Consider the following 20,920-nt stretch of genomic DNA (forward strand, 5'->3'; position numbering starts at 1 on the left):
AGTGTCTATTTTTTAAATTGTAATTAGAAATTTAAAAATTAATATCATTTTCTATATATATTAATTTTTACTCTTTAAAAGATTATATTATTTTTTTGAAATTGAGTGTAAAATTGCTAAGAATTGAGAATTGAGAAACTAAAGATATGGAAGAGAATTGGAAAACAGAGCATATGAAAGAGAGAGCTTTACTTCTTCTCATTAGACGAAAATGAAAATGACTTGATGAGTTGAAAAATAAACTATACAAAGTATCGTATTTATACAACTTGAGATACAATCAAGTAGGTTATTCTGAGGCTAACTAACTTAACTGTCAAACTGGATTAGGAATTAATAAAGTCCCTTGTTGGGCTTCTCGGGAATTCCTTTCCAATTCCTTGATATGGTTTTCTATATTCCAACAAGGAAATCCCGATAAGCCAAACAAGGGACTTTATTAATTCCTAATCCAGTTTGACAGTTAAGTTAGTTAGCCTCAGAATAACCTAGTTGATTGTATCTCAAGTTGTATAAATACGATACTTTGTATAGTTTATTTTTCAACTCATCAAGTCATTTTCATTTTTGTCTAATGAGAAGAAGTAAAGCTCTCTCTTTCATATTCTCTATTTTCCAATTCTCTTCCATATCTTCAGTTTCTCAATTCTCAATTCTTAGAAATTTTACATGGTATCATGTGCATATTTGATTCCTCTGTCTGCTTTTATGGCAGAATCTAATTCTATTTCTGATCCTCCTATCCAAAATTCTTCAAGTTCTGCTACTCCAAGAATGAATCCTTCAGATGATTCTTCAAGCTTTTATTTCTTGCATCCATCTGATAATCCAGGTGCTTTGTTGGTTTATGAAATCTTCACTGGAGAGAATTATGTGGCATGGAGTCGCTCTGTTTCCATCGCACTTACAGTGAAGAACAAGATTGCATTTATTGATGGCAGCTTATCTCAACCATCTTCTGAGAATCAAACACTTCGAGTTGCTTGGCTTAGGGCAAACAATCTGGTTTTGTCCTGGCTAATGAATTCGATCTCCAAAAAAATTCGTGGAAGCCTTCTCTACTTCACAAGTGCCTTCAAGATTTGGGAGGAACTCAAGATTTGATATCATCATAGTGATGGTCCTAGAGTTTTCACGTTGGAAAAATCACTCAACTCTATTTTTCAAGCATCAAAGTCTGTCACTAAATATTTTAGTGAGTTCAAAACCCTATGGGATGAATACATTAGCTACCGCCCAATTCCAGTTTGTTGTTGTGGAAATCTTGAAAGATGTTCTTGTGAAATTTTAAAGAATCTATTTGAATGCCAACAAGCTGATTATGTAATGAAATTCTTGGTTGGTCTGCATGATTCTTATTCAGCATTGCGTAGTCAGCTGCTGCTTCAATCTCCATTACCTTCAATGAGCAAGGTCTTTTCTCTGTTACTGCAAGAAGAAAGCCAAAGATCATTATCAAATACTATTGGTATTTCTCTTAACTCACATGCCATGTTTGCTACACAATCTCAGAGGCAAAATTCAACAAATGTTACCAAGTTTCAAAAACCAAGAGGCAAAACAGATGCAATATGTTCCCACTGTGGATATTCTGGACACTTGGTAGATAAGTGCTTCCAACTCATTGGCTATCCCCTTGGCTGAAAGGGTCATCGAGACAAAAGATCCTATTATGTTCAACCTGGAAATGGAACTTCACGATTACCTATTGCAAACAATGCTTCATATTTGGAGCAAGATGCAAGTAATCCTAATACTATTTTTTCTCAAGAGCAAATTCAAAATTTAATTACTCTTGCAAATAGCTTGTCCAATTCAAACATCAACTCCACTCCAGTTGCTAATAATGCAACAACTTTAGGTATTTCTCCAATCTATAATACAACATCTAATTCAAAGAATACATTCACTTGGATTTTAGATAACGGGGCAACAGATCATATGACCTGTTGTCCTAACCTTTTTACCTCCATAAAAATGCCCACTGAACCTTACAAAGTCCACCTTCCAAATGGCCAATCTGTTCCAATTATATTTACTGAAAATGTCATCTTTTCACCTGATATAACACTGTATAATGCACTTTATGTTCCTGCATTCAATATCAATCTTCTTTCTGCTTCAAGATTGACAAAAGATAACCCACTTGGTTTGTGCTTCTTCGAATCCAAATGTGTTTTGCAGGATCTCAACAAATGGAAGATGATTGGGCTTGCTGAAGTCAAGTCAGGTTTATACCACTTACAACACATACTTGTTGCTACGAAAATTGAGAATTCTAATCCAATCAGTTTACCTTCTATTTCAAATTATGTTAAAGCTTGTAATGCCATTTCTAAAATATGGCATCTTAGGTTAGGACATCTTCCAAATTCTAGAATAAAAGTCATCAATTCATTTGATTCTTCTGTAACCTCTTCAAAAAATCATATATGTGAAGTATGTCCATTAGCCAAGCAAAAGAAACTTCCCTTTTCTATATCAACTACTCATTCTAATAAAGCCTTTCAATTGGTGCACTTTGATATTTGGGACCCCTTTTCTACAATATCTTATTCTAGATATTCCTATTTCCTTACTATTGTGGATGATTATTCAAGATTTATTTGTTATATCTTACGAATCTAAATCAGATACTCAAGTTCTGATTAATAACTTCATTTCATATGTTCAAAATCAATTCAATACACAAGTTCAAACCATTCGGACTGACAATGGTCAAGAGTTCAATATGCCAGACTTCTATAAAAAATATGGCATCATACACCAATCATCTTGTGTAGAAACTCCTCAACAGAATGATAGAGTTGAAAGAAAGCATCAACATCTACTCAATGTTGCAAAAACTCTCTTATTTCAGTCAAAATTACCTTAACATACTAGTCTGACTGTGTGTTAACTGCCACACATATAATCAATAGAACTCCTTCATTGATTCTTGATAATCAAACACCATACTTTCTGTTATTTCAAAATTTACCAAACTACAATTACTTCAAAGTATTTGGTTGCTTATGCTTTGCAAATACTCTTACCAATCATTAAAGTAAATTCCATCCTAGAGCTGTGAAATGTGTTTTTCTAGGCTATCCATCTTACATTAAAGGATACAAAGTTCTAGACTTAAACACTCTAAAAACATTTGTATCTAGAAATGTTATTTTCTATGAATAAGTTTTTCCATCTATTCCTAATAGTGATCATACACCTTATGTCTTTCCAAACTTTCCTCAAGTATATGATCATATAGCATCAAATACAACACCAGATAATTCTTCTCACAATTCTGATGTCATCGATTCTGTCATAGTTGATTCTAATACCTCATATAATGACCCTACAAATCTAAGAAGGTCTGAAAGGAATAGACATCCTCCCACTCATTTGCAGGATTATTATTGTGGCAACCTGACTCACAAGCATTCAGCTGCATAATCATCTCCTAGTTGTTCTTCTAGTAAACCTTACTCAATCTTTTCCTTTCTTTCTAATTCCAAATTGTGTCATAACCATAAAATCTTTGTATCTGCTGTTGCCACCATATATGAACCCAAAACTTTTAAACAAGCCATCTTTCAAGCTGAATGGAAACATGCTATGGTAGAAGAAATAAAAGCTCTTGAAATTAACAAAACTTGGGATCTTTCCATCTTACCTCCAAACAAAATTGACATAGGATGCAAATGGGTTTATCGTGTTAAGTTCAAAGCTGATGGTAGTGTTGAGAGATACAAAGCCAGATGAGTGGCTAAGGGATATACTCAACAAGAAGGACTAGATTTTTTTTATACCTAATCTCCTGTAGCTAAAATGACAACAATTAGAGTGTTATTAGTTTTGGCAACAATAAATGGTTGGTATTTACATCAACTTGATGTAAATAATACATTTTTGCATGGAGAATTAAATGAGAAAGTTTATATGCAATTACCACCTGGTTTTGCCTCTCCTAATGATCCACGAGTTTGCAAACTTAAAAAGAGTTTGTATGGTTTAAAACAGGCTTCAAGACAGTGGTTCTCAAGACTGTCAGCCTCATTAATCCAGTTTGGTTTCATTCAAGGTAAATCAGACTCTTCACTCTTCACTAAGCAGACTTCAAACAGTTTCATGGTTCTATTAATCAATGTTGATGGTGTGATCTTAGCATCCAATAAGCTTGAGCAAATTGCTATTGTCAAAAAGTCCAGCAGCTGCAATTACTTCTAATCCTGTCCACCATGAAAGAACCAAACATATTCAACTTGATTGCCACCTTGTTCAAGAGAAGTTACAAGAGGGTCTCATCAACATTATACATATTCCTTCAAAGCATCAGATAGCAGATATCCTTACTAAGCCCCTCGGATCTTTGAAATTTCATTTCCTTATTCGCAAGATGGGAATGTTAAACATTCATTCTCATCTTGAGGGGGGGTGCTGGAATATAGAAACCATATCAAGAAATTGGAAAGGAAATCCCGAGAAGCCAAACAAGGGACTTTATTAATTCTTAATCCAGTTTGACAGTTAAGTTAGTTAGCCTCAGAATAACCTACTTGATTGTATCTCAAGTTGTATAAATACAATACTTTGTATAGTTTATTTTTCAACTCATCAAGTCATTTTCATTTTCGTCTGATGAGAAGAAGTAAAGCTCTCTCTTTCATGTTCTTTGTTTTCCAATTCTCTTCCATATCTTCAGTTTCTCAATTCTCAATTCTTAGCAATTTTACAGTGAGATCCAATTAATACGAATATTAATTTTAAAAAATATTTTCATTTTCTAATAGTAAATATATATAGGGAATGGGAACACGTGCCTGCCTAGCTTCCACGTGAATTCACAATTACTAGTTAAATATTAAATTTGAAATAAAGGAAATTAATTGGTTGGAGAAAAACTATGCCGCCCAATTGCCTCTCATTTAGCGATGGCTTTCGATCGGATCAATTGCCTCTACAAGCATTAATTTAAACTGATGAGTAGTACTGATCATGTGTTGTAGTACTGAAAACAAAACATGTAAACATTCATGAAAGATTACTACAAACGGCCTTTAAAATAAAAACTTAAGAGGCCATATATGCATGCATGCATGCTCGGTCCGCCTTGCTCTTCTTCCACACTTTCACCCGTTTTTTATATGCGAAATTATCAAATTCTTGCAGGTGAAAATTCATCAAAACGTATTGACTACGACGTACCCAACAGACTAATTAATGATCTAAGTGCATGCATGGTTATAAACCCTCTTTTGTAAAATGATTTCACCGTTCGTCTAGTTTTGTAAATGATCAGAGGTTTTCTTTAAAAGTTTTGAAACATCATGTCATGTCATAATATTATGACAATATATATGATGTCTAATTTAATTAATGTTATGTACGAAAGACCGAGTAGTAATATTCGATCTATTCAAGACAACTATAAGTTGGTAGATCATAGCTAGCTAGCATTAATATATATATATATATATATGTATGTATGTATGTATCTCACCGCATGCAGGTAAAATATGCAAGTCCTAGATATGATATATATACACTTTTGTGCCACTCTGTTCGGACCAATCCTAGCTCGAAAATTTTGCTGGGCACGTTTAGACGAACATGCATTGATGGGCGTCCAAATGGCCTGGTCACGTCTGCAGGACTCATACATACTCTAGTCTCGATTTGACATCTCTTGGTTCTCGATCTACAATATCAATTCAATCTAAGCTAGCTTTTCTTCGCGTTCCAAGTGATCTCATGTTGCGGTCAATATAGCTAGAAACACTATGTTTCTATGTAAGTTTGGACGTCATTTAGAGACCAACAGCATTTGGACTTGATGGGCTCAGTTATGTGGGCGTGTTGGCTAGAGTCCATTTATTTTACTCATAAGTTAGTGTTGATGTGGGCCATGGTCCATTTATAGTGTTAGAATTATATGAACTGTTTTTATTTTATTGTTTGGTTAAGTAGGCCTTGGGCCCATTAGTTAGTAGAGCAGGCCGTCAGTATTTGTAGTAGTGTGGACTCACTTGAAAATTCATTCATAAACTTAATACAAACATTTTCTATTATTCTCTTCTTCTCTTGGAGGTTAGGTTAACCTCGAATTTGATCTATTTTCTTGTACTTTTTTCATATTTTCTAATCATCCAAACATCCACCATCAGACATATTACAGGATCGATCTCAAGAAATTAGCACTCAAAACACCAATGGCAATGGGCAGAGGTTCGCCAAATTAATCGTGACCAGAGTCTAGTGTCTCATGCACATGATTAATTCTCTTATCCTAATATAGTTTCTTTCTAAGTCAAAATCTTCGGTGTTAAACATCTATATCTATTTTTCATTAATCAAATTGTCTATAGGTCTCGTTTGTTTTCGCAGATGAGATGAGATGAGTTGAGATTAAAGTTAAAAAGTTGAATAAAGTATTGTTAGAATATATTTTTTAATATTATTTTTATTTTGGGAATTGAAAAAGTTGAATTGTTTATTTTATTTTGTATTAGAAGTTGGGAAAGTTGTAATGATTAGATGATGTGATATGAGATGAGATTTTTCTGAAAACAAACGAGGCTAAGTTGTGCGCGTTGAGTACTACACCCTAGCAACCTTATTATTATAAAAACTTCATCGATCCATGAAGTTTAATGTTGTAAATGCCCATATATACCTCTGGTAGCTAATTGATTTTAATTAGTAACCCCAGGCTGGTCTGAGAGCAAGCTAATTAATTAAAAAGTTTCACAAAAATACAGCTTGTATCCCACTTATGGCCGTTGAATTCGACAGCTTGCTCGATCCTTTACTATATGAGTTTGGATCTTAACACCACATCATGATGAGGAAGGGTTGTTAATTAGACTCCATAGTCGTGCTCCTAGTTCGTGAGTAATTGTTTTTTAAAATCATCGATAATATGCATGGTACCTAAATTGTTGTAGCTAAAGTAGTCATATCAACTCTTGGTTTTCTTAATATTTAGCCATAATTTATCACTCTATATATTATCTTTCTCTTGTCTTGAATTGAGGATCTTTCATTGCCCAAGTAAAATGCCACATGATATAGGTGTTGTTCTTATGTTATTTATGTTTTGTCCATCATGGTTTTGTGCATGACATACATATGATAAACCATATGACGATACTAGCTAAACATTATTAGCTAGGCTTGGTTCGAGCAAGTAAGACACCTGCTACTTTATCGTCTTCGATCGCATACTTTATGTGAGTGTGGAAACTTGATGTGGGAATTTATTTCCCACACTTCCTTAGTCATAATTGTTTTGATTTGGGGTGTTTTATATGTTTCTTAACTTGTTTATCTAGAATTTTAGGTTTCCTTTATATTTATTTAATTCTTGAGAATTGTTTATATTTTGCATGTATTTAATTATTGAATTAGGTTGAAATTGAGCGATGTGAAGAGGCAGAATTCGGGATAGGCCTAGAGAGCAAATCCTAGTTGGATTGGTCTAGTCAAAACAGAACACTTTTCAGTTTTTAGGTTCTAACTGGAGCTACAGACTTCGGTTTCAAGTGTTGTTTGACTTGCTGGAAAGAAGACGTAGGCCTCAAACGTTTATGAAGAGTTCAAAACCTAGTTCGGCCATTTTGAAGTTCAAAAATTAGCAAAAACGAAGAAGTCCAAATCTGTCCAGAAGTTTACTGCAGTCTAGACCTTGTTTCAGTTTTTAGGCTTTATCTGGAGTTCTAGAAGTCTAAATAAAGCAAGCGCAAGTGTTTTAAAAATTTGAGAACGAGATCTAAAACTTTCATAGAAGGCCCAACTCCAAACTGTATCGTTTTGATGCTCTAAATCCATCTAGAAATGGGGTAATAAAATCAGCCAAAATTTTTAGATTTTAGCAGCATATATGGGGGAAACTTTTTTTTTTTTTTTTTTAAATTTGAAAGAAGAATTGGTTTTGAATTGATTGGATGGCCTGCAGTTATTACCAATCAAAGATAAAATGTTGAAATTGAAAAAAAAAATACCCAAAAAAAAATAGGGATTGAAGGAGGAGCTGTAATATTGGAGAGGAAGAATGAAGCTCACTATTTTTACAATTACAGATTTCTTTTTTCTTTCTCTAATTCTTTGTTGTTGAATTGTTATTAAAAATGTTGAATTCAAATTTATGTTTGAGAAATAATTGGATTGTTTTATTAGTTATGATTTACTAGTTTTCTTCTTCTAGGGCTAGGATGTAGTCATTGAATTTTGGATGTAATTTGAGTATGATTGTATTGAATATCCTTTGTTAATTGCAATTGCGTGATTTTGATTTTCACACTTGCAATTTACTTGCTATGAATGAAGTAATGGAAGTTGAAGTTCAATATTAGTTCGTGAATTACTCAAACCTTGGCAATGTAGTTTAGAAATAAATACACACCCTTGTGACCTATATTCAAGAATTTCACAGAGCATAATGAGTTTATATTAATTTATGTGATCACAACAGTAGACATAGGGTTAATATAGGTATAGGTGTTATACCTCAAAAGAGGATATCACATAAAAAAAAAAAAAAAATTGGTCATTGTAATTAGCAAAACATTAATGCAAGCAACCAGGTTTAAACTCATTGAAGGAATTCAATTGATGAAATCCAAGCCTTAGGAACCTTTCATATTCGATTTATAGGTTAAGAATTTGCAGTCAGTCACGTAAATTTGGGATCGTCTAAATAATATAGGAAATTTTATAAATTGGTACTTGGATCTCCTCCTTGTGGAAACGATATTCTTTTTGTCATGTTTTAATTGTCATGACCCATGCACTTGTGGTAGAGTTTAGGGACCATCAAAACTCAAGCTTGGGCAAGTTGGCACTATCGTCCTTGCTGTGAACCCAACCTCCAATTTCCTGATCCTTCAACAATATAATGGTTCTAGTTTCCGGCCTAGGACGTACAATCTTTACCAATAAGGTCTGCTTGATCAAATAGAAGCAACCTCTTATACAGTTCATGCCCAACATTATATATATTCCTTGCATGAGGGTTACCAGTACATGACCTGAGGCACCTAATTAAACCTTGACCTTTAGAATGCTAAGTTGTCATTTTCTGCCTTAAGTTCTTTGTCATAGGTGATGATTTTATTATGCCGTGTAAATCTTGTACCATTTCTCCATCGATTCCTTCTTTAGTTAGTGGCATTCATGTGACATTTAGAATTTCTCATTTTACCACTATGACAATGTTATTAATTCATGTTATCCAACTTATTATTTGTAGACATGCATGCCATGTTTATCCTAATGATCCTTGGGTACTGCAACTTGCCTGTATTGAGATATATTTGATTTAGTCTCCTCATCTCTGTGGATGCAAGAGTTTGGCTAGCACTAGGTGACTAAAATGATAAGTTTCGATAGGACTAAGTGACTAAGATGATAGACTTCATCTTATGTTGAGTTTTGTAATTTAGATGAATGTAAAACATTTTGACTTTATCTAAAGTTGTTTTGATCTTATTTAGAGATTGTTAGAAAGTGTTTTAGATAAGTCAAAAGTGTAGAAATCGAATTCCAAGAGATATATCTTATCTAGAGAAGAGTTTGAATGTAAAATTGTTAATGCTAAAAAGATAAGTATTAGGTGCCAACAAGTCGTCAACACAATCCGTCAGCGGAGTTTCATTGTGACTTAGAAACTGCTTCCAGAAACCTATTTAAAATTTCCTACTAGTTAGGATCTACAAAGATTCAGTTCTTGATATTTTTTTACAGCACTTTGTAGTACATATTTTGGTAATAAAATTTCTCGGAGAATTTTCATAATGTTTCTCTCAAAGAGTGTGATCGTTGATCCATGATTGAGATAGCGTGATCGTGATTCAGCCACTGGAGTTCTAGGAGGAAAGCCAATATTTGAAAATCGTCAGAGGTTTTGGCTGCTACTGTGGTATAGACAAAAGAATCGTTTGTCGTGTCAAGTAAGTGAGTCATTGATATAGATTTTGTAATTGAGACTTACTTGTACTTGATTTTCAAATAAAAAAAAATTGACATTTTTGGATTTGGCCCCGCGTAGGGTTTTACCTTTAAAGATTTTCTTAAACGGTTTCCCTTCGTTACCAATTTTGGTGTTATGCAATTTATTTATTTTATATTAATATTTTCTTATTGTATAATTGCATGATTGATGACTAACCAATTTATTGAATGAATTGGTAAAACGTTGTATTACAATACGTGGATATTTAGGTAGTTTCAATTGGCATTAGAACGTAGTTCACTCATCCAAGTGTGATCCGTGTCTCTGTAGATCTTTTGTGGGGGAAAAATTATGCTTATTGGAAAGTTCTATGAGGGTTTTCCTCAAGCCTTTAGATGAACGTGTGTGGCATGTAGTTTAACGAGGATGGACTAAACCCGAGACAACTCTTGATGCTTGGACTAGAGATGAGATCAACATCTGCAATCTCATCTGCAAATGGAATAGCAAATGATTTAACACTATTTTTATGGTTATATCTCACGAATAGTTTAACAGAATCTCCATGTGAGATTTTCAAAATAGCTTGGGATGTTTTGGGGGTTACACATTAAAGCACAAGAATAGTAAAAATTCAAAATTCCAGATACTAACCTCAAAATTTGAAGCGATTAAAATGGTGGAAGATGAGAGTTTTAATTATTTTTATGTTAAACTTAATGATATTGTAAATTCTAAGTTTAATCTCGGTGAGAAGGTGAAAGATTCAAAAATTGTGAGAAATATTTTAAGGTCTTTGCTTGAAAATTCTCACCCAAAAGTTACAGCCATTAAGGAAAGTAATGATTTGAATGTTATTAAGATTGAAAAATTGGTCGGCTCTTTGCAAACATATGATTCCTCACTTCCTCAAACAAGAAAATGTAAGTCCATTGCATTAAAGACTGTGAAAGAAGATCAAGATTATTTTTCTGATGAAAAAAATTTGAACGATGAGGATATAGATCTCATTGAAAGGAAATTCAGAAAATTCTTGTTTAACAAGAAAGCTAGTGGAAAACAAAATCGAGGTAAGAAATTTTCTACAAAGAAAAATGATTATGAAAATGGAATAAAGAAAAATCTGAGAAAGATGACAAAGTACAATGTTACGAGTGCTCTGGCTATGGTCATAATAGAGTGGAGTGTCCAAATTTTAAGAAAAATAGGGGAAAAGCACCGAATGTCATACTTAGCAACAGTTCAGAATTTGAAACTTTTAGTTCATCTTCTAATGATGAAAATTCCTTTATGGCTTTTACAACTATTGTTGATGATTTTCCTGAAATTGTGCTAACAAAATCTGAAAGTGAATTTGATGATAGTGACTTAGATATAGCTCTTATGTGAATAAGTGATCAAGCTGGAAAAGTTTAACAAGAAGCTGTATAACAAACTCACAGCAGTGGAGAATGAAAAGAATAATCTTTTGGAGGCACTAAATTTTTTTGAAGTTGATATCTCAAAATTGAAAGCTCAATAGGATGCACTAGACAAATAATTGAAGAGTTCTCAAAAGTATCAACAAAAATCAGCAACTCAGAAATTCGATAAGATGTTAAGTAGTCAAAAGTCCAATTATTATCGTACTAGTTTGGGGTATACAACTTCATAAGACAAAGATATTCAAGCCTCTTAATCTGCTGCTATTACCTCTAAGAGTATCGTCTTTGTCAATGAAAGTCAAGTTGTAGATGTTCCAAAAGAAGTCGTTTCAAATTCAAATCATTTTTAAAAGCCACATAAAACATCAGCCTCAAAGAAGCTGAACTGAGGTACGGTTGGAGGTAAGTTTATATCTATTTGTCAGTCATTATTGTGGTATTTCTAGTTATATAAGGCCATATTTCTTTAATTTGTGTAAAGTGCAGAAAAATAGAGGTGAAAGAAAATAAAAGAATAAGGTAAAGACACTTGAAAACCAAGTCCAAGAGTTAAGCCAACAAATAAACACCATAAACGTCAAGGTATGTGAGTTGTCTGAATTTTGTCTTGGCAACAAGGATAAGACCATAAAAAGTTGTGATGATGTAAAACTCGCCTCAAAATTTAAAGTAAAGTGGGTGGTCAAGAAGATGCCGTGTGACATTAATTGATAGGACCACTTGCATGTTCCTACATTCTTTACATCATGCGTTTCACATTTTTTTATTTGTTTGAATCTTTTTTTATTTGGTTTGGTTAAATTGTTTTCTATTTTTCTGGTTTGATCTATAAAATAATCAAAAATTAAAAATTAAAAAAGAATAGACCATTTTTGTCTTGCCAGGTCAAGACTACTCGGACCCTCACACTTTCCATACTTAAAGTTGAAGCATCTCTCTATTTTTTTTTATATAGTCTAAAATGTGAGTATAGACCTCATGGTTCATATTTGCCCAAAGTCACATTCTAGTGCACTGTAAGAAACTTATTTATAATATTTTAGTCATCACGTATGTTCAATGAAGTTTCCTGGATGCTATCCCAAAGGGGAGTTTATACCTCAAATTGACTAATCCTAGTTGAACCTAGTACTAAAAGTCAAGTTGTTTCCTCTTGCCGGACATAAAGTTTTGATCTATATAGAAAATGTCGGTGTTTATTCATTGCAAAAAAAGACAAACACCGTCATGTTCCTTAAGGCTACGTTTGGTTTCCAAACTCAGTTGAGCTCAGCTGAGTTTAGTCTAATTTTAAATTGAGTCTAATATCCAAACACCCACTTCTCAAATTACTAAACTCATCCCAACTCAAAACCTTCTTACACGTGGGACTCACAACCTTTTTCAATTTAAAACATCTTTATACGTGGGATCTACAACCTTTTTCAATTTCTCATAAAAAGTATTAAACCCATGTTAACCTCCAAACACACTCTAAACTCTGTTTAGATGGACCCCACATAACTCCCTCCACTACTCAATTTACTATGATTCATAAAGAACTCAGTTCAGCTCAACATCCAAACGCAGCCTAAGTCCTTAAAGAAAAAATCATTGATATATTTATTGTGAAAAAATATGAGCAATAAAATGGACATACAAAGGTTTGAGCAAACTTGTGTTCGGAGGAGATATTCTTATCAAGTATCTAGACTCTAGCATAAAGTTTATCTTTTGAGGTAAAAAAATGACTCATTTGGGGGTATCTATGTGTCAAAAAGGAAAAAATATAAATAAGAAAATTTAGGGGTATCTATACATAAGCAAAATTGATCATTATGGTAAGTTACCTCACTTACACACCCACATAGACTTTGGCCATGATGAATTTGTGGTGTGTTATCACTTATTTTTTTTGGATTCTTTATTTCAAATAAGAGAATATGAACCTCTTTCAAGGTTGGTTGTGTGATTGGTAGATTGTGCTTGGACACTGAGTGCATTTAGGCAAAGTGATTTGATTTCAAAAGAATTAAGTTGCTTAAAAACAAATTTACTACTCATTGCAAAACAGAGTGTTGGGTTAGATTTTTTGGCATATGGGCTTTAATTTTGTACCAGGTCAATACTAGTTTATTTTATTTTTAAGCCCTAATAAGCATGCACTTTTTTTTTTTTTTTTTTGGGTTGTTATATGGGAATTTTTCTACATGAGGGCATGTTTCATATGGGGTTTGGGAGTCGTTTTGCAGAGGTAACTTAAGTCTTAGTGGGACTCTAAGGCTTACTGTGGTAAATGACTCAGTCCCGTTATTTTACCAAGTCTTTTACCCAGCCCCACTTAAGAGAGACTCCCAGGCACATTGGCACACTCACGCCCGATACCTTCTAAGACCCTCACACTTGTTATTTTTCCTATTCTCTCACGTCTCACATGTCCCTCACGTCTCTTGAGCCAACTCCATATTCACGCAGTGCGCCTTTTGTGCCCTAGGGTTTTCTAGACCTATTAAATCGAGCGTCGATTTTCATCTTCGAGTCCCTCAGCCACAGTAAGTGTCCCATTCTCATCTATTCCCTTTTTCTAGGGTTTAGATATCTTCCCCATTGGGATTAAGTTTCGGTATCTAGTGGATGTTGTGAGTTCAATTTGGATTTGGTGTGTTGGGATGTAAATTGAAATGCATTGTGATTGGACCATGAGTTTGTCTCAAAATATCATGACTTGGGGATGGTTTTTGGGTGGGTTTCTGGCCTTTGTCATTCGGTTTTTAAGGAATGTCCACCAAGTGTTTGATGTTTTGCCTCAACTTAAGTTTCTCAGCATTTTGTCAATTACTTTACATGCAGTCATGCACATTCCTCATTCTAATCACGTTGCATTGTAAAGTTGAGGTTTTTCGTGGTCGTTGGAGGGTCTTCTCAAGAGTCTTATATTCATATTCCCACACGATAGTCAGCATGGGTCTGACTCTAATGACAAGGAGGTTTGAGTCTTGTCAGATTTGTGACAAAAATGGGAAGTTAGAGGAGCGTTGGAGGAGCAGATTGAGGGGGAGCAGATTGATTTTTTGGTATTGTGAGATTTAGGGGAGTTGGAGTAAGTGTGTTGCTGAGGGGGAGTTGAATGATGATCTCTTGTTATTCTGTTTAAGATAGTTTAATATTGAGGAGGAGAACTAAAAACTAAATTTTAAATTTTAATCTGGTTTGCAAAGATTACTTTAGAAACTTTTACTCTATGGTTAATTTCATTTAAGTTTGTTTTTGCTGAACATGTTTTAATGGTGAACTAGAACATTGTTAGACTTAGATTATTTTAAACTTGTGATGCTGATGAAACTAATCTTAGTCAATGATCTAAGTCAATATTTTTGTTTCTTGATTATTGTCTTAGATTTTCTACTTGGTTTCTTGGTCTTTTGGTTGTGCTTCGACAGGTCTATTTTACATTAATCAAAGTTAATTTTGTCACCAATCCATCAAAGGGGGACATTGTTGATGCAAAAGTTTCGCTAGAACTAGGTGACTAAAATGATAAGTTTGGATAGAATTAAGTGACTAAGATGATAAACTTCATCTTATGCTGGGTTCTGTAATTTGGATGAATGTAAAATACTATGACTTTGTCTAAAATTATTTTAATCTTATCTAGAGGTTATTAGGATGTGTTTTAGATAAGTCAAAAGTGTAGAAATCGAGTTCCAAGAGATATATCTTATCTAGAGAAGACTTTGAATGTGAAACTACTAATGCTAAAAATATAAGTATCAGGCGTCAGCAAGTCATCAACAGAGCTTCTCTGTGACTTGGAAACTACTTCCAGAAATCTATTTAAACTGTCATACTAGTTAGATCTGCAAAGATTCAGTTTTGGATATTTTTTAGAGTATTTTCCAATACATATTTTGGTAAAAAATTTCTTTGGAAAGTTTTCATATTATTTCTCTCAAAGTGTGTGATTGTTAGTCCAAGATTAAGATAGTGTGATAGTGATTTAGCAACTGGAGTTTTAGGAGAAAAATCAATGTTTGAACATTGTTAGAATTTCTGACTGCTACTTCGGTAGAGACAAACGAGTCGTTTGTCGTGTCAAGTAAGAGAATTAATTGACAAAGTGATTACGCCCAAAGAATAATGTTGTAGTTGTAACACAGTTTTGGGGTGTCGATTTCACAGAGAGACAAATTAAAAGACTAGTAGAAAGAATAAAGAAACTAAAGAAAGATATTAAATGATTAATGGAGAACAAAGATTAATTTTAATGCAAATTTAAGTTAAGCAAAGTGACTAACGGAAAAAGTTCTCAAATTTGACAAACAGTAATGCGTCGGGAATCCCTTGCACAAATCCGATTTTTTAATTATTCTTAATTCATTGAATAACTCAATTGGGAACTCAATTCCCAAAATTCTCAATCGGAAGGTATAGATTTATAAACCAAGATTAAACCAAATGTAACCCTTTGAAAAATCATTCACCACTTTTAAAATACGTAAATTATTATCACTATTGAGAAAATTCAACGACGACAATATACTCTTGAAGCGATATTGCAGCAAAGAATTAAATCAATATAGATAAATAATTGATCCAAACATAATCAACAAATCAATCTATTCAATAGAAAAAGCATGACTGAATCCATAAATAGAATAAATTCTATCATTATTCGAAGAAGAAAACATCAACAATGAATTGAGAATGATAAAATAAAAGAGTTTTAGTAATTGAAAATCAAATACATAAATTAAAAATATCATCTAATGTGCAAGTTCATCCCTAGCCCTACTTGAGAATTTAGTTACCCATAAATATAATGGACAACAAAAATCTCAAGAGAAATATAGAGCAAACGGCAGCCATGGCAATTAATTTCCTCTCTTCCTCCTTCAAAGCTGAGCCGTCTCCCCTTTTTCTACCCCCAATTTCGTGTTAATGAAATACTTATATAGGGTAGGAAAGAAACCCTAATGTCTTTTATATTCCCGCATACAAAATCGTCTAAATTTTAGGATTCAACTTGGCTGCCACATACGCTCTTTAGGAGTTCGAATTTGAAAATTCTTATTAGAGACAACTTTGTAGGTCTTTAAGATAGCTTTCCAACGCATCAAGAATTTAATCTGATATTTGAGCGGAAAGTTATGATCAAAATACTAAAGTATAACCAGGTTGTGTCTTCTAGCGAATTTCGAACTGACTTTTTCTCTTGATCCGAATTACTCTTAAACTCCATCATTATCCTTATTTGAAGAGTCCTACACTGATTAAAAGTTCTTTAGTTGTTCCAACGTCTTGCCCACTTGAAAATCTGACTAGGTTTGGACTTGCTCTTTTATAGACTCTGAAATTAAATATAAAAATCAGCTCAGGAGTATTCCAAAGTAAATAGAAACTCAATTCAAGAATACACATTAATTCCTATTATTTATATTCACATTTTAGCATTTTAGTCCAATAATAGGATATTTAGAGTGCACTTTTGTACACTCATCACAAAGATTTTGTAATTGAAACTTACTTGTACTTATTTTTAAATAATAAAATTGACTTTTTTGGATTTGGCTACCCCGTAGGATTTTACCTTTAAAGAGTTCTTTAAAATATTTTCCTTTATTACCAATCTTGATATTATGCATTTTATTTATTTTATATTAATTTTTTCTTATCGTATAATTGTATGATTGACGACTATCTAATTTGTTGAATGAATTGATAGAACATTGTGTTACAATACAGGGATATTTGGATAATTTCAATCTCAAATCTATATATAGATTCTCATGAGGTGATAGATCTTGATCCATTATGAGGCCTTTGGGTAGAAGCATTAATTGTTAAACACCTCTTGAGGCCTCATTTGGTTAAACAGTTCAGATGAAATAAGATGTGATGTTTTGGTGAAAGTTAAATAAAATATTATTATAATATTATTTTTATTTTAAGATTTGAAAAAGTTGAATTATTTATTATATTTTGTTAAAATTTGTAATAATTATATGAGATGAGATAATTTGATTTTGTATAACCAAACCAGCCTTATTTCAAAACTAGGTCCTGTATTCTTGCTAATTGCCACTATCAGCAGGTTGTTTATAATGAGAATTTGTATCCTACATATATATATATATATATACACACACATATACATAGATATATATAGCAATTCCATATCCTCCTTGAATATTTTTTTTCTTATATATATAATTCTCTATTGTCATGGCACGTTGAATGTGCATTTTTTATTTTTTATTTTTTATTTTTTTGAAGTCGATGATTTCGTTGTGATAATGATTCGTGTTTTGTTTGTCATTAGCCATGATGAGCAAATTATCAACTAACTGATATATAATATTTAATGTATCCGATGAAGAGACCTGCATGCACTTTAATTTGAATGTTTGATGCATGCCTGGATTATCTTAGGATTTTTCCTAATGATCCGTATAATTAATGACCAATATTGCAATAATTATTAATCCTTAATAAAAAAAATTATTAATATTGTCATGATCAGGCGCACACACACAGATACATATATAAATATATATACACATATACACATAAACATATATATATATATATATATATATATATATATATATAAGAAAAGAGGAAAGCTGATGATGAATGATGGGCAAGTAGGAAAGAATGGAAAGCATGACGTCCAAATCCATTCCGACCCTCCATTAATGAGCAAACACCCTCGATCTCTAAAAGATAAAGAACAGTACCATTATTCTTAACAAATTATCATGATAAGCCTGTTTTCGTTTCTTTGTTATATTTACCATCAAATTGCACCAAAAACCATATATTAATTTGTTATATTTTTGCATTTCACTTGTTCATTATGCTTCCTTGATTTAAGCAACACATGAATATATATATATATATAGTGTATATATTCCTGAAATTTCATCTCCATCTTTCAGGTACATGCATGCATATCACTGATCACTACCATGTATATATGATGATCTGGCTTATTCAATTGAAATTTTGACTCTCTTTCTGGGGTTCTAATTAAACTTGACTTGATTGATTTCTCAGAAATTAAGAATATTGAGGAGAGAAAATATCTGAAGATGATGATAAGAAATTAGGAGCAACAAAACTTTCTCATAAATATATATGAAACTGATCAACCCAGAAAAGTCTCGATCTCCTGCAGGCATATTAATTACAGCATGCATATATGATGCATGGGAATAAATATAAATATATATCAGGATCAGAGGGGAAAAAATACAGTACTGAATAAAGAAGAGTCAAGAAGAAGAGAATTTATTGCTTGCCGTATTTGTGCCAACAAAGAAGCATCGCCGCGCATTTCCTAGCGATGTAAAGCCTGGACCGTTTCTCTTTCACAGTAGCCAAACACCCGGCCTGCAGCTTCTCTGTATGATCTTCTTCACCCCCACCACCAAATTGATCTGATGATCTTTGCTTCCCAGCTTGCCCAGATATGCATTGACCCATTTACATCAATGGATATATATAATTAAATATAGAAGAAGAGAAAACCCTGAAGATTAAAGAATGATATAATTCCTGCAGACGAGTCTGATGTTGAGTCTACATGTTTTCGAAAACCAATACATGAAGATTAACCCAGAAATATTGATGATTCCCTGATATTAATTAATGATAAGGTCAAGATCCACCGGCCTAGCTAGCTGTTTGTGTCTCAGCTGGCAAGGGTTTTTGTTTCCATAGATGACCAAAGCGGTATTGCTTGCCTTTATCTGTGAGATTCCTTCTCGTTTGTCTTTGTTTGCTGTAAGTTTTGCTTGCTAGGCTATTTCCCATAAACAGCTCCATTTTCTTCGTGGCAAGCGCTTGGTCCACCATCCCACGTACGGTTCTGATCAGATCGTGACCATTCCTTGTGTTTATGACGTCCACCTTTCATGAATTTGGTTTTTTCTTTTTTTTTTTTTTTGGAAGGAGGGGGAGGGGTGTTTTAGAAATTTTAAGCCTTCTAGAATTAATTTATGACGATTTCTTCTGCTCAGCAACTTTATACCACATGCTTATTGATATGGGTTTTTATCTAGAATTTTGTTACTTATTATTCCAAACATCATATTTGTTTTTATTTTTTTATTTTTTTTATTTTATTCTTGTTAAACTAATTGAGTTCTTCTACTCATTATCTCTACACTACATACTTACTAAAAAAAAATGTATAGTGTGTGAAGTAGGAATTATGAGTATAATTTTTTTTTATATATTCTGTATCTTTTTTTTTTCCTCAGCAGGTGTGTGGTGTAAGACTGTTGAGTAGAATTTTTCTTTTTCTGATTGGTGTACCAGATTTGATCATACTTGGACATTATTCTTCAATGATGTTAGTTATATCAAGCCTCATGATCATTCATTACTACAACAAAAATTAGATTTTGGGACGATTTTTTTTTTTTTTGGATGAAAAAAGAATCGTCCCAAAAAATGAGTTTTAGGAACAAAATTTAACAACTGATGGAAGTCGTTAATCGTTTGAATAGTAAATCTTCCATTCGAGTGGTATATGTAGGGATGGGAAATCTCGTCCCTAATAAAATATCCGTTCAAACATTTATTAAACCGTTTGAACTAAATAAAATAAACTTTCAAATGGATATTATATAGAATTGAATGACAAATTTAGCGAGAAATTGACCTACCGGTCAAACAACCTAATAAATGATTTGAACGTCCAGGTTAATCGCTACTCGAATGCAATATAAAGGGTTCAAATGGAAATGAATTGCAGAATTCTTTGGTAGGAATGGAAATACATTCGAAGGCGTATACATTATGTTCGAACAGTGACAATATTTATTTCATTTTTATGGAAGAACAATACCTTACTTAATTATAGAGAAATGTTTAATTTATATAAAAAAAATTAGCAATTAAAGAAAATATATAATGGAAATAAATAATTAATTTAAAAAAAAAAGACGAGTCATAATTAAATTAATTTTACAAAACACAAAATATTGTTCATACAAAAAAAAATGCAAATAAAACATACACACTACTACATGCCCAAATCTTTTACAAAGTACTCCTTGACTCTAGTTAGGCATGCCATTAACTGTGTTAGTCGAGTGTTGATCATCACCTGAGGCGCAGAGATTTTAGCAATCTCTATACGTAAATCAAAGAAGACACTACGGATCTCTGTACGCACTGCATCAATCACTTTTGATGTTTATATGCAGATCTTTGCATGCACTATATCTGCAATCTCTTCATGAATAACAGTGTGTGATGCCTCTTGTGTAGATGTTTCACCAGCTGATACGCCATGATCTCTCGGATGTGCATCTCCCTGAGTCTCTACCGGCTTTGTAATGGGAGCAAGAAGATGAAATCTTGAGTGTCTCATGCTACGTGACAAAGTCGAGGTGTTGATCGATCCAATCGGATCCCGAAACACTCAACAGTATCTCGTAGGACCCATGTAACTAGCAGAAATGGTGTGATCAGGATCCCAAATGGTAATATATCTGTCGTAATGTAGTGGGTCTCTGATCGAATCTTAGCGAATATATAACTCACTAGGTCGATAAGCATCCCACGAGAGATGAGT

At 33.0% G+C, this 20,920-nt stretch overlaps 1 protein-coding gene across 1 annotated transcript; it reads right to left on the reverse strand.

Moving 5' to 3' along the window:
• Positions 1 to 1,145: 1,145 nt before the first annotated feature.
• On the reverse strand, positions 1,146 to 19,107 carry LOC108980764. Its single transcript, XM_018951769.2, has 2 exons — positions 18,636 to 19,107; positions 1,146 to 1,428 (listed from the first exon to the last, which is right to left on the reverse strand). The coding sequence occupies exons 1-2, from the start codon at positions 18,817 to 18,819 to the stop codon at positions 1,226 to 1,228; spliced, it is 387 nt and encodes a 128-aa protein (XP_018807314.1). The 5' UTR covers positions 18,820 to 19,107; the 3' UTR covers positions 1,146 to 1,225.
• Positions 19,108 to 20,920: the final 1,813 nt, after the last annotated feature.

The sequence above is a fragment of the Juglans regia genome, chromosome 11, assembly GCF_001411555.2.
Source record: "Juglans regia cultivar Chandler chromosome 11, Walnut 2.0, whole genome shotgun sequence".
Lineage (NCBI taxonomy): Eukaryota > Viridiplantae > Streptophyta > Magnoliopsida > Fagales > Juglandaceae > Juglans > Juglans regia.

Coding starts and splice junctions, on each gene's coding strand:
- LOC108980764 (XM_018951769.2), bottom strand. CDS start 18,819: ATGGGTCAATGCATATCTGGGCAAGCTGGGAAGCAAAGATCATCAGAT. Junction 1,429..18,635: donor TCTTTGTTGGCACAAATACG/GCAAGCAATAAA, acceptor TTCTTCTTGCAG/TAACAGAGAAAAGACCTTGC.